Source organism: Terrapene carolina, unplaced genomic scaffold (genome assembly GCF_002925995.2).
Source record: "Terrapene carolina triunguis isolate 2854851 unplaced genomic scaffold, T_m_triunguis-2.0 Scaffold629, whole genome shotgun sequence".
Classification (NCBI taxonomy): Eukaryota; Metazoa; Chordata; order Testudines; family Emydidae; genus Terrapene; species Terrapene triunguis.
Window position 1 is genome coordinate 19,792,498 of NW_020664980.1, and position 14,078 is coordinate 19,806,575.

Here is a 14,078-nt window from a genome sequence, read left to right on the forward strand (position 1 = left end):
GGGGTCAGGGGCTGGGCCGGAGGGGGCGGGTCAGAGTCTTGGGGTGGGGCCTGGGCGGGAGGGTCAGGGAATTGCAGTGAAGCTGATCTTATCTGTGCCCCTTCCTGGTAGGAGCCACCTGTGGGGACCATGGCCCAGGGACTCCTCTCCCCACAGGGGCTGTTCTCTGATGAGGAAGTCACAGCCTCGCCCCTGCTCGAATCCACAGCAGCGGAGTTTGTGTCCGGCCTGCGCAAAGATTTGCTATCTGATTTCTCTGCTATTTCCCCAAGCCTGGGGGGATCCCAGCAGGTGAGTGGGTTGTAGAAAGGTGGAGTGTTGTTAAGGCTGCTAAACTATTACAACTGCTTAATGCTTTTGTTTTTGGAGCTTTGATGTTCTCACCACTAGCAGGGAGCATAGCCTGCTAATTTAGCAGACCTCCATGGTTCTTGTAGAGAAAGACCCCAAGCGCAGTTCTGTGATAAAGGCACTTTTCCAGGTTTATTGCCCTTAGTGCACAGTTCTAATGACTTGCACAAATACATTAACACAAGTGCCCCGTGGCACAGGGTGACTTAGTCAGCAGTGGAAATTTTTTGCTGCTCACTTGGCCACACAAAGAATTAAGGCAAGGTACCCTGACATTTATAGACTGAGACAAACAACTTATGTACCACCTTGCGTGCTTTATGATGTTTATTATCTCCCCTTGTTCCTGATAGTTTTTTAAAAACTTTCTTATATATTGTTTTGTCAAACCATCTTTTTAGTACTAGATTGGGATGTACATGTACTAGCTTTTTGAGATGTATTTACATAAATATTTAGTGCCTAGTACTTCTTAAAAATGTCTGTTTTAGCAACACTAGCAGCAACTTTGCCAAGTTTATGCATTGGGCAGTAAACTTGTAAGCATTTGCTTTAACACTGCTTGACTGGCCTGACTTTGGTTTACAGCCTTTGGTTCCGGCTTCAGCGGGCCTAGTGCTCTGGGCTCTCTTTCTCTAGTTCATGGGTCAGAGATCTGACCTACTGATGACTCACTTGTGGATGGGGCTATACATTGAGCTTTGGCTTGCTTTCTGCACCAACGGGTTAAAATACCAGCCCTACAGAGGGGGAACCAATCCAGGGGTCAGAGCTGGAGTTGTAGTCCAGGAACCAAGCCAGGGGTTTTTAACCTTTATGATGAAAGTGTTCCCAATTAATATTAAATGACTAAGATAAGGGTGTAATCAAACCCAACTCAGTTTTCAGGTTCAAGCCTCTCAGTTGGTTACCAAAAACTTATTTAATGGAGGACCACTAAGTGACACTTCGAATTATGCAGCCAAAGTTTGCTTAATTAATTTTTCTTTTTAACAAACAGGCATGCAATTACCACTTATACTAATGATACTATTCTACTCCCACTTAAAGATAGAATGGTGAACCAATGCGTGATCAGTCAGCTAACAGTGAAGTACAGCCTTATAAACCTGGAACCTAACAGTACCATTTTGATAACTGGGGATCCTTGCAATTTAGCAAGGCTACTCCTTTTATACTGTAATACTAATTAACATTAAACTGCTCTTTACCATAATTCTATTTCTATTATCTTCTTATTGGCTTTTTTTTATTACACATTATTTAAATTAACATCTGCACCAATGTCCTTCCCATACTATCAATTAGATCGCATTTTAATAAATTCATAATTCTCAAAAACCTTATAACCAAAACATAACCCTGGGTCATACACTTGCTAACTTTTATTTTCCCATAACAGTTTGTCTCCAATTTACCTCTAGCTTTCTCACAGTAGCAACTTCGGTTTCTCATACTCCTCTACACTTATGCCAAAAACCTAACTTCTACTTATTTCTTCATCTAAACCATCCTACAGGCCAGAGCCAGAATAAGAGTCCAGGGATCAAACAAGAGTCAGATCTGATACACCCACCAGTCAGGAAGTCATTCAGTTGCTCAGTCAACTTCCTGTGCCTCCTTCTGGCTTAAATAGTATGGTCTGGCCACAGGGGCCATCATTGTCCCCAGTCAGGATCCATGTGGGTGGTGCCTCTGGTGGGGTGAGAGTTGTGCTAGTCCCTCACTTCCAGTACTGCTGGATGAGCTGCCAAGTGGCTGCCTGGGAACCCAGTGGATATGCCTGAGCAAGCTGATTTTTTTTGAGCTTCTGGAGCACTTGAGGCTGATGCTGGAGCAGGTACCAGTAAAGTGCCCAGAAGCTTCTGAGGCCTGGGTCCTATGAGCTACCTGTGCCGCATGCTGTGGTTCCCATTGGTGCACTGAATTTGACAGAACTTTCTGGTACGTCCACTGTGGCTGATGTATCTAATCTGTGTGGGGTTCTGCAGGCTGCATCTGAGGACAATAATGGGAAAGTGAAGGTGTATCTGAGAGTTCGGCCCCTGAAGCCATCTGAGCTGGAGAAACAGGAAGATCAGGTGAGAGCCTGGGGCCAAGCAGGAGCTGCATGTGGCAAATACACGAATCCATTTCCCCAACCTACCGGGAACAGGGTGGTGGTTCTGCAAGTGGAGGATTCCATAACCTCATGCTGTGTCTGTGTGGTGGAGTCACGGATTGGGGGGAGATTTCTCTTCTGAGCCACTGTGATGATGGAGTTTTATTTGTACCCCTCAGGGCTGCGTCTGTATTGAGAATTCAGAGACCCTCCTTCTGAGAGCACCCCAGGACTCTTTCACCATGCGGAGCACTGCACGGGGGGTAGGCCAGGCAGTGCATAAATTCACCTTCACCCAGGTAGGTGCTCAGACCCAGATCGTGCAACCCGCCTTAGAGGGGTTTGTTTCTCTTTCTTTAAAGAACCATGTAACTATAAATGTACTGGATCAAGCATAACTGGCAGCCTGTGCTCAGAAAAGGCTGGGACTGGAATAGCTGACAGGGCTGTGTGTCAGTCTTGAAGGGTATTGGCAAAGAGGAAGGGAGGGAAGGGCAGCCCTGGAATAGCAGTGGGTGCTGCAGCCAAGGGAGGGAAGCCACTATGTGGTGTCATTCTTGCTCCCCTGTGGCATTTGTGGTTGCAGATCTTTGGGGCGGAGGTGGGGCAGAAGGCATTCTTTGATGAAACGATGGGCGAAGTGCTGAAGGATGTACTCCATGGGCAGAACTGGCTGGTTTACACCTATGGCATCACCAACTCTGGGAAGACACACACCATCCAGGGTAAGAGGAGCCCTTGCTATGCAGCGACGGGTTGATGATGTCTGCCTGTATGTGTGCTCAGCTTGCTGCTGCTCTCTCCTCCAGGGAGCAGCAAAGATGGTGGGATCCTGCCTCGCTCCCTAGCTGTCATCTTTAATAGTGTAGGGGATCGGCTCTACCAGGCTATGGATCTGAAGCCCTCGCTTTCCAGTGAGGTGACCTGGCTGGACAGCAAACAGGTGCATCAGGAGGAGACCAAGAAGCTGGCCCTGCTGTGCGGGGGGCTGCGGGAGGTGAGCATCCCGTCTGGGTCTCAGGGCAGGTACGACAGCATGCTGGTTGTGTCTGACTCACACTGTCCATGGTTTTCCAGGAGGAAGTGCTGACTCCACTGAAGAGGAGCCACAGTGCCGAGTCCCAGCTCCAGGCTGCCACGAGTGTCAGTTTTGACAGTGGGGTTGGTGGCCTCTCTTCTACCAGCCAGTTTGCCAACCAGTCGAGCAGCAGCCAGCTGGAAGGTATGTCTAGTGCCCTGCTGTCCTGTGCCACCCATTCCTGGATTGGGGAGGAGTGGATTTTGCACCCTTGTTATTGGATAGTTGCACTGTGGGAGGGGCAGTATGGATTCTGCATTCTCTGGGGCTCCCTGTTTCTTTGGGGGGAAGCTCTGTGTTTGGGGAATTTTGGGCTGTGAATATCTCTCTTCTCTGTTCTGTACGTTGCCCACCTGTGTCATCCTGGGGCAACAATCAACATGAAAGAAATAGACACGCCCCTCTCACAAGGGGGTACCCACCTGAGCAGCTGTGTGTTCCACCACACCCGGCTGGCCAATGGCTTGGGCTCTGTCAGGCTACCAAGGAAGCAGGCTCTGGAGCTGAGGGGCCCCACTGAAAGCATTTGTCCCCTAGACTGGGAAACCTAGGGACAGTCAGCTGATCTCATCTGATAGACTTGAACACAAGGAGAGTAGGGAGTCTTAGGTAGCCAGGACCAAAGCCATAGAGGGATCCAGTATAGAAGGTTGTGTGCTCCCCCGTTTCTCCAGATCAGAGACAGGCATGTAGGAAGTTCTTGACAAGAGAAAGATGCGAGAGCTAAGTGGATACCTAGCATATCCTGGCTTGAAGTCCACGTTGAGGGTGGGGAGTCCCAGGCAGGGCATATGGAGTGCATTTGGGGCTGGGGTAAAGAGTTTCTTTTGGGCAAGGGGGTGTCTGCAGCCTCTCCCAGTCCCAAGCTATTCAGCTGGGACATGCTGGGCCCTGCTGCAATCACTACCATCCTTTTTACCTCTCCCTCCCAGAGTTGGGTCCTCGCTGGGCTGACCCAGACCGCATCTCGCTCCTCACCCCGGCGGATGTGCAGGTCTCCATCTGGGTCTCCTTCTTTGAGATTTACAATGAGCAGATCTATGACTTGCTGGAGATGCCTTTGCCTGGCCAGAACCGCAAAAGGCAGACGCTGCGGCTGTGCGAAGACCAGACTGGCAGCCCCTATGTGAAAGGTAGATCTACCCAGTCTCGCCCTGGGTTGGGCTCCGGGGACATCTAGGGAAGGGCCCTGCCAGCTCAAGTTTGGACTGAAGGAGCTATAGCCTGAGGGGGTGACAAAGCAGTAACTTGGGTGTGGAGGGTGTGATGTATGTGGAGAGGGGCACTAATGGGGAAGGGAGCGTGCTCTGTGGTATCTTATACCCAGTCAGCTGCTCCTCTCGGTTGGGCCGTCGAGTTAATGTTTCGTCCCCTCAGTGGAGAATGTTGGAGCTCAGACTGGCTCCTGGTAATGGAGCCTGGGCTGAGGTAAGTAGTCCCTCCCTGGGAGGGCAACCCTGCTCTCTGTCACTGTCCCACTAGCCTGGCGTGACCTGTGTCTGCTCTTTCAGATCTGAACTGGATCAATGTCCAAGATGCTGATGAGGCCTGGAAGCTCCTGAAACTGGGTCGGAAAAACCAGAGCTTTGCCTGCACGCACTTGAATGAGAACTCCAGCCGCAGGTCTGAGACAGGGAAGAGGATTGGTCTGGTGTGGTGGTGGTCTTATTCTGAGGCTGTGAGCTATGGGACTGGGGTGTTTTCCAGGAGCATTTGATGCATGTTCCTTTCAAACTTCTTTTGTCCTTGCTCCCTGCAGTCACAGCATCTTCTCCATTCGTATTCTGCACTTACAGGGAAGCAGCAGTGAGATGCTCCCCAAAATCAGCGAGTGAGTCCTGCACTTCTTTGTATGGGGCACGGAGGTTGGGGGCTCCTGTAGGCTCAGAGTTCTCACATCTTTGCTGTTGTTAAGGATATCTGGGGTCTTCTGAAGGTCACTCGGTGGGGTTACTGGGAAGGAGCTCTTGTTCCCATTGCACAGCTTGAGGTTGACAATGCAGGGTGGGGGGGACACAGGGGAACTGCTATGAGAGGTGTTGGAAAGCACCATCTGAGTCACCAGGACCCCACTGAATTGGTGTGAATATGGGTGTCTTGCTCCCATCTCAGGGGTGTGGGGTTCCCTGTGGTTGAGCTGCTGTTAATGGATTTGCCTACCAGTGATGTAATTAACTACAAATGCGAGTTGGTTCTGTGCTTGGAAAGCAGCTGCCAGCTGGGGATCAGGGATTTCTGGCTGTCTTGGCCCCGCATCCTGATTTTGGTGGCAGTGTTGACTGGCCCGTTTAATAGCCTCTAGGTTTGTGATGACAGCTGCCCAAGCAGCTTCTGCACCTACTCAAGGAAATTGGAAGATGGGCTTTTAAGGGGAGGGTTAGCTTAGAGCAGGGAGCATGGAATGTTTGGAGTGTGGGGTTGGGGCAGGGCCAATGGGACCAGATCACATATCTCCCTGGGCTTCCCTCAGGTTGTCCCTATGTGACCTCGCTGGCTCAGAGCGCTGCAAGAACCAGAAAAGCGGGGACCGCATGAAGGAGGCAAATAACATCAACACCTCCCTGCACACACTCGGCCGCTGCATTGCTGCCCTCCGCCAGAACCAGCAGTCCAAGTGAGTGTGCACAGGAGACCGGGGGAAGAAGGGGATTCCCCAGGTGCTTGGCTGTTGGGCTTAGCAGGTTCTCCTCTCTCCCTGCAGGCTGAAGCAGAGTGTTGTTCCCTTCCGGGACAGCAAGCTGACCCGTGTGTTTCAAGGCTTCTTCACGGGGCGTGGGCGTTCCTGCATGATTGTCAACATTAACCAGTGCGCATCCACATATGATGAGACCCTGCATGTGGCCAAGTTCTCGGCCATAGCCAGCCAGGTCAGTGCCTAGGGGCCAGGGTGCCCAGTAGTGCAGAAGTCGTTCTGGATCTTCCAAGAGCCTGCATCTCAGGACTCCCTAGGGTTAGGGTTAAGGTCCTATGGGAACAGGTTGCTTCCTTTCACCTTTGGGGGCGTGGGGAAGGAAGCAGTGTACCTGGTGGAGTACACTGCCTCCAGAGCATTCCTAGACCCTGCTAACCTGAAGAACAAGACAATGGCTGGGGAAAACAGTCGCCTACAGGCCACTCTGGTCCACAGTCCTTGTGAGGTCATAACTGTGGACTTTTGTTTTCTCTTCAGCTTGTTCAAGCTCCTCCCACAAAGCTGGCACTGCCGTCTATGCAATCATTAATCAAGGAACACAGCAGGCGAGACAGTAGGAGTTTAGGGGCAGGCTCAAAGCAAGAAGTGGAGCCTGATGAAGAGAGCGAGGACGATGCAGAAGTGTCCATGTATGATAGGGAGGTGGGTGATGGTTTATTTCCTACCCTGACCTGCAGGGATGAGTCTGTCTAAGCCTGTGGGAGCAGGGAGGTGGGACTGGGGCTCAAGAAATGTAAATTGGGAACAGGAACTCTAATATACCTATCTCATAGAACTGGAAGGGACCTTGAAAGGTCATTGAGTCCAGTCCCCTGCCTTCACAGCAGGGCCAAGTACCATCCCTGACAGATTTTATTTGCCCCAGATCCCTAAATGGCCCCCTCAAGGATTGAACTCACAACCCTGGGTTTAGCAGGCCAATGCTCAAACCACTGAGCTATCCCTCCCCCCAGCTCAAGATGGTTGCTAGCACAACTATTGAATCAGTGAATATGGGGAGGGTCAGAGAACCATTCGTACTAAGCCTCAGGCTCTCTCACTGCACAAAGGACACTTGCATCTGTGTCTCAAATCAGCTTGGACATGACACTGTCCCATAAGTGGAGTATCTGCTGAAGGGGAAAGGGCAACAGCTGACAGCGACGGGCTACTGGAACTTGTGGAGTTGGCTTCATTTAAAAGTCTGACCATTGGGAAAAGGGTACTAAGCAGCAGATCCACTGACTCCAAGTGACGTGAAATTAGGAGGAATTGCAAATCCTAGTGAGGACAAATAATGCACAGTAAGAATGATACTCGGCCCTTCACAAAGCGGAGAGTGAACAGTAATTCAGTGGCAGAACCGAGATCAAGGGCCAGCCCAGTGAAACCTCTACTGTGCCAGGGAAACCTTTTCTATGCTTGGATTCCCTGATGCACAAGCATAAGTAGAAGGCTCACGTTGTTTTGTGCCCTCCTTGCAGGACCTTCCGCGAGCAGTGGAGGTCCTGTGGGATCTGCTGGTGCAGGAGCGGCAGGACAGGCTGCACCTGGAAATGCGCCTCCGTGAGGAGCTCTGCAATGAGATGCTAGAGCAGCTGCAACAGAAGGAGCAGTGGTGCAGGTACTGTCATATTGCAAGGGAAATGGGAACTCCTCCCTGCTAATCACCCCTCAACTCTGAGCCTCCCCTATACATCTCTGATCTGGTACACATGGCATCAATGTCACATTGTGCCTTCTCTCTGCAGCCAACACTTGGACACGCAGAAGGAGCTACTGGTGGAACTATATGAGGATAAGCTGAACAATCTGAAGGAGTCAATGACTGATTATTACCAGGAGAGGATTCAGGTATGTGTGTGTATGTGGGGGGAAATGGACCCACTGTAGAGCAGGGGCATGAGGAAACCAGGCTTGGGAGCAGAGCCAGAGATGTGAGAAGAGCTTGTCTGAGCCCAGGAATCTTCTGCTGTGACTCTCACACTAGCAAGGCTTTCCAGCCTCCCATTTGGTGCTTTTATGTGACCGCTCCAATTGTATCTTCTGCTCCTCCCTACAGGCCTTGGGCTCTGGCTAGAGCCCTCTAGTCCCCAGTTCCAACTTCTTGGCTGCTGGTTTATGTAGCACAGCGTCAAGGTCTGCTTGGCCCTAATTTTTGGGCCCAAACTGGACTGAAACTTAAGCAAGTTGAGTTACCACTGGACCTGACCCTGAACTGGAGTTGCATTCACCACTATCTCCTGCCCTGGAGTCAGCATGCTAGGAGCTGCTGTGCTTGCTCTGTGAAGTGAGAGGCGCTGAGACTCCTTCGTACACTCGCTCCATAGCACACGCAGCGCAGCAAGGGAGTGGCGGCGGGCAGGAGCAGAGCACACAGCTGTCACTGACCCACACTTGAGAGGGTCTAGTTGTTTACCCACCTGAACCAGACTCGACACTTGTCGTCAGGTCCCATTTGGTTGCAGGGCTCTAGCACAGCCACTGCTGGGCAAGGGCTAACAGGTGGCCAGTTGATGAAAAACAGCATCTTTGCTTCCTGTGTTGAGCATGTTGCAAACACACCCTCCATTCTTAGTGTAAATTCTGGAGAAAATAGTAAAATTGACAGATTGTTAAGGAGTGGTAGATTTTTTTCCCCCACCTATTCTTATTGGCGATGGTGGGTAGCTGCAGAACTGTTTGGCTTCATTCCATGGAGCAGGCAGGTGTTGGGGATATGCTGCAGACCCCTCTCAAAGGTGCAGACCTTTAAAATGCCCAGCTGGGAGTGTTTATTACAATTTAGTGAATTACAGCCCACATGCCACTTAGGCTTCCTCAGGGGAAAGTTTGGCACTCTTCCCAGTAAAGGGGCTTGGCTCTGAGCAAATCTGCCCTTCCTCCTCAGGAGCGTGATGAAAAGATTGAAGAGCTGGAGGCTGCTCTGCAGGAGGCAAAGCTGCAGTCAGAGGCCCTGGAGAGGAAGCAGCAGGAGCAGCCCCTGCGCAGATCAAAACGAGTGGTAGCTTCATCCACTCTGCAGCAGGAGCTGCTGGAAGTTAAAGCCAAGCTGGAGCAGTGTCAATCAGAGCTGACCACTACTACTGCAGGTGTGGCATGGGTGGCTCTGAATTGGGCCTGGGCTCTCCTCAGAGCTCGGATTAGAAATGTGCTCAGGGCAGTGGGACTGGGAGTCTTGAGACCAGAGTTCTAGTCCCAGCTCTACCATGTGACCAGCCACTTCACTTCTCTGTGCTGCTACTTCTCCACCCTTTATTGATTTAGATAAAGATGGTGTTTGGGGCAGAGACTCTCCCTATATGTACATATAGTGCCTAGCATATTGGGGCCTCGACACTGCAAATAAGAGTTGGGGGGGGGGGGGTAGAGTTAAGAGAAGAAATTTCCCTCACCCAACTAAAAGGAGAAGCCATGAGTATGAGGAGTCTCAAATGGAGCAGTTCTAGATCTGAACTGCCTGACCTGTGCACTTCTAAAGTTTTGGTTCAGTGTAGCTGTGGCTGCTTTCAGTTGTTTCACGGGGCCCTGGATTATACACAACCTCGATCTCTGTGCTGGGATATGTGCATGAGATGTTTTTTTCCACTCTGCTCCTGGTTGTTTTCAGAGTTGCACAGGTACCAGAAGCTGCTGGAGCCACCTCCTTCTGCCAGACCCCTCACCGTGGATGTGGACAGGAAGCTGGAGGATGGACAAAAGGTAACTGCACCCCTGTGAGGATATAGGAACTCCTTTGGAGGGCTCTTACCAGTTCACAATGAGCACTGTGTATTTCACTATCACCTGTTTAGTTTCAGCCACACCCTTATGGAAGCCAGTGTTCTGCTGGTAACATTCTCCTCTGGAGTGTGGGATGTATTGCCTCCCCAATTGTTCAGGGAGCTCCTGTACTAACCCCTGCTCCAGTGGGATCTTTGAGGGGTGAGATGTAGGTCAGGGCTGCTGTGGTATGGCTTTGCCTCGAGGACTGGGTGTTTGTGTCCTGCCTTGCTAAGTCTCTTGCTTGGACTGAATTTCCCACCCTCCTGCAGAATGTGAAGCTGCTGCGGTCAGAGCTGCAAAGACTTGGGGAGTCCCTCCAGTCTGCAGAGAGAGCATGTTGTCACACCACAAGTGCAGGAAAACTTCGAGAAGCCCTCTGCACCTGTGATGACATCCTGGCTAGACAGGTAATGGGACAATTGCTCTTTGTGGGGACTGCATGGGATTCAGCCTAGGCACTTGAATGTCACCAAAAACGTGGCTGCTTAAATCTATGGAAATATACGTTTATTGGGGGCAGGATGGAGAATAGAAAGGAATTCCAGGTCCATTTTCCCCGTCTTTTCTCAGTTGCTGGAGGGCAGATCAGGATCAAGAAAGCCATCAGTTAGTACTGAGCCTTATGAACCGGTTGCTCTACTAACTTATTTTTTTCATGGGATCTGTGTTTGAGCTGCTACATACACAATCTGCTGGACAAGTCCTCTGTTTTGTTCCCTAACCCTACAATTCCCCCCTTGCACCTCATGGATAGCAACTGTTCCTAGTCCTTTTTATTTACTGGAGGCCCTGGCAATAGCTAGCTATGATAGAGGTCAACCTGAGGGCAGGGAGGGAAAGTCAGAGGGCTATTTAACTACAGCAGAATGTTGGCAGTGGGGTGGATTCAGCTTTCCCCAGCTGCACTGCCCTCTTGGTCCAACCCAGGGCTTGTCAGCTTGCCAAGCTAACTGCTGCACCAGGGCCAGCAGGAGCTGCTTGGCACTACATACTCCTCTATAACTGTGAGTGGACTGTTCAACTTCTGGGTGCTTAACAGGGAGTTCCCATCAACTGTGATGGGACCATTGGTGTAGGAGTAAACATTGCTGGCTTCCCCCTCTCAGGACCAAACATTGGCGGAGTTGCAAAACAACATGATGTTGGTGAAGCTAGATCTGCGGAAGAAGGCAACCTGTATTGCTGAACAGTACCATACTGTGCAGAAGCTCCAGGCCCCTTCAACATCTACTTTAAAGAAACGCTTCTGTGCGAATAGGGAAAACCTGCAGCCAAGTCAGCCTCCTGGCAAGAAACCCTTCCTGCACGGCTTTCTGTCCCGCTCCCCCGCACATCCTCGTATGGCAGAGAGCAGCCCTTATAGCCGCATCCTGCGTGGCCGGCGATCACCAGCACTCAAGGCCCTGCCCTCTAGTAAAAAATATTAAGTGGGTGAGTTGACCCACCAGCGAGGAGTTACTGTCCCTGTGTGTATAAACTACCATATTTAGTAATTCTTCACGGGCTTGTGCAAACACTGCATGTGCCTCCCAAAGATGGCTTCAGGTAGTCAGGCCAGCTGCTACTCCAGTCTATATGGAACAGGGCCTCAGATCCAACCTGTAAAATTATCTTGCCTCTCAACTTGTGTATTCTGTAACATAGGCTATGCATGACAATAAATATACAAACTTAGTGTTTTACTTGTGCAAAAATCTGCCTGCACTAAACCCAACCCTAAGATCCTCCAGGAACATCACCTGTTTTAGCCTTTCTACAGCCATGTCAGCCTAATGTACCTAAAGTAGATTTGAGCTGCTGCTGTCACCCTGTAGAGACAGGGCCAGGACATGAACCCTTCATCTATGTCTACACTGGCATGAGGTGCCTGTGGCTGGCCTATGCCACCTGACTGGCTGAGAGTTTAGGGGCTAGTTAATTGCAGTGTGGATTTTCAAACTTGGGCAAGCTGTGGGACTCTCCCACCTACAGGATCCTAGAACCTAGGCTTAAACAGCCCCTTAGCCAGAGCCACCTGTGGGCTTTTAAGTGCAGCATAGATATACCCTATCAGTCTTACATGTGTAATTGAAATACCTTGCTTCACATCCAATGAGTACTTAGTTCTCAAATGCATTACCAATTCTTTATTTTCACTTGGAATAAATGTGGGCCCTCGTTTAAGTATTTTTGATGATGCCAGACTGGGCTCTAACCCTCATGAATAGCTTTAGGCTCTCAAAATGAAATAATGACTAACACCGATGTCCCCAATCTGCCTATAGGGCAACTCAGTATGAGTCAGGAGGAGATACCAGGAAGAATCTGAGGGGAGCGAGGAAAAGATCAGGACCTCACAGAGATCATTCCCCTTCATACACCCCATTTCCCCCTCCTGCACTATTTCTAGCTGTATCTGCCCTAGTCCTACCCCCTGGGGTATTCAGCCTTACTGCAGGAAGCCAGCTTCATCAACTGTAGCCAGGCTTAGGTCTCCCTCACCCATGAGGGAGGGATTCACCCTCAGTCAATGCAGCTGCTCCAACTACTAGAGAGAAAAAAAATCAGACTACCAGGGACCATTGTGATCATGTAGTCTGACCTGCATAACACAGCCCATAAAACTTCCCCAAATAATTCCCAGAGCATCTTTTAGAAAAAGGCAAACGAATATTTTATAAGAGAGTATCCAGTCCCCATCTACAGTATCATCATCATCTCTTGATGAAGCAGCAAATGCACCTGTCTGTCACTGCAGCTGCATAAGGTTTTCCAGGACTTTAAGTACATGGTGGAAATCTTAAACATTCCCCTGAAAGCTCTTCAAGAAGAACTCCACAAGCTCTTAAACATATTGCATTCACTAACCAGCAGGGAGATTAGGCATCCCAACAAACAATGGTCTACTGGAACCCACCAAATCCCTCTGCTATAGGCCTGCTTTCATCTCAACTACTTCTAATACAGCAGACAGAAGGTAAAGTCCCCGTAAAGGGATTTGAACAGTTATTCTCATCCTGCAGCTGGCTCTCTTGTACAAGGAGTACAGGAGAGAACAAAACAGCAAAGTCACCCCAAGGGGAAAAATGCCCAAGAACTGGATCTTTTCAGCAAGCAATCACATCCTACTCTACATATTGAGACATTGTCTAATTTTGTTGATCAGTTACCTGAGGAGCTGAAACAGCTTAAGGCCAGCTGATTGCTCAAACATCTCTGCAGGCTGCACTGGTCACATGAGACAGCAGGGCATACCAGGGCTACTGCAATGGGAAGGAGGAGGCTGTCATGGCTTCAGTCCTTTGGCTTGCTTACAGAAGTACAATCAAGGGGTAGGCAAACTTTTTTGCCCAAGGGCCACATCTGGGTGGGGAAATTGTAAGCAGGGCCATGAATGTAGGGCTGGGGCAGGGGGTTTGGGTGCAGGAGGGAGTGCAGGGTGCAGGAAGGGGCTCAGGGCAGGGAATTGGGGTGCAGCAGGGGTTGCAAGAGTGCAGGAAGGGGCTCAGGGCAGGAGGTTGGGGGCGGGCTTCGGCCTGGTGCTGCTTACCTCGAGCAGCTCCGGGGTGGCAGTGGCGTGCAGCAGGGCTAAGGCAAGATACCTGTCTGCCCTGACCCTGCGCCACTCCCAGAAGTGGCCAACCTGTGAAGCAGTGGCTCCTGGGGGTGGCGTTGGGCAGGTGGCCCCACCACATGCTGCCCTTGCCTACGGGCACCACTCCTGAAGCTCCTATTGGCCGTGGTTCCCTGTTCCCAGCCAATGGGAGCTGCGGGGGGGACGAGGGAGGGGGAAGTGCCTGCCTGCCTCCCTCTCCCCCCGCCCCGGAGCCACAGGGACATGGTTCCCGGCGTTTCCAGGAGTGGTATGGGGCCAGGCAGGGAGCCTGCCTTAGCCCCACTGTGCCACGGGGCTGGCAATCCCGCGGGCCAGATTGAAAGCCCTGACAGGCCGGATCCAGCCCGCGGGCCATAGTTTTCCCTCCCCTGCATTAGAAGGAAAACCTCTTTAGCAGTGGGACAGAAAGCCCTCCATACTTAGACAGAGTTTTGCCTTTTGCCTGCTTTATACCTCCTACAGTTTTCACTGGATACCGCTAAGGCAAAAGTCTCCGACAACTGGGCACATGGGCGCG

General features: G+C 50.8%; 1 protein-coding gene across 1 annotated transcript; it reads left to right on the plus strand.

The window, feature by feature from the left end:
- Nucleotides 1-72: 72 nt before the first annotated feature.
- Nucleotides 73-11,648, plus strand: KIF20A (kinesin family member 20A). Its single transcript, XM_024215383.1, has 18 exons — nucleotides 73-291; nucleotides 2,343-2,432; nucleotides 2,632-2,751; nucleotides 3,039-3,177; nucleotides 3,262-3,449; nucleotides 3,530-3,674; nucleotides 4,463-4,663; nucleotides 5,042-5,153; nucleotides 5,290-5,361; nucleotides 6,001-6,144; nucleotides 6,232-6,397; nucleotides 6,700-6,864; nucleotides 7,686-7,825; nucleotides 7,953-8,055; nucleotides 9,092-9,293; nucleotides 9,812-9,903; nucleotides 10,236-10,373; nucleotides 11,073-11,648. The coding sequence occupies exons 1-18, from the start codon at nucleotides 130-132 to the stop codon at nucleotides 11,391-11,393; spliced, it is 2,700 nt and encodes an 899-aa protein (XP_024071151.1). The 5' UTR covers nucleotides 73-129; the 3' UTR covers nucleotides 11,394-11,648.
- Nucleotides 11,649-14,078: the final 2,430 nt, after the last annotated feature.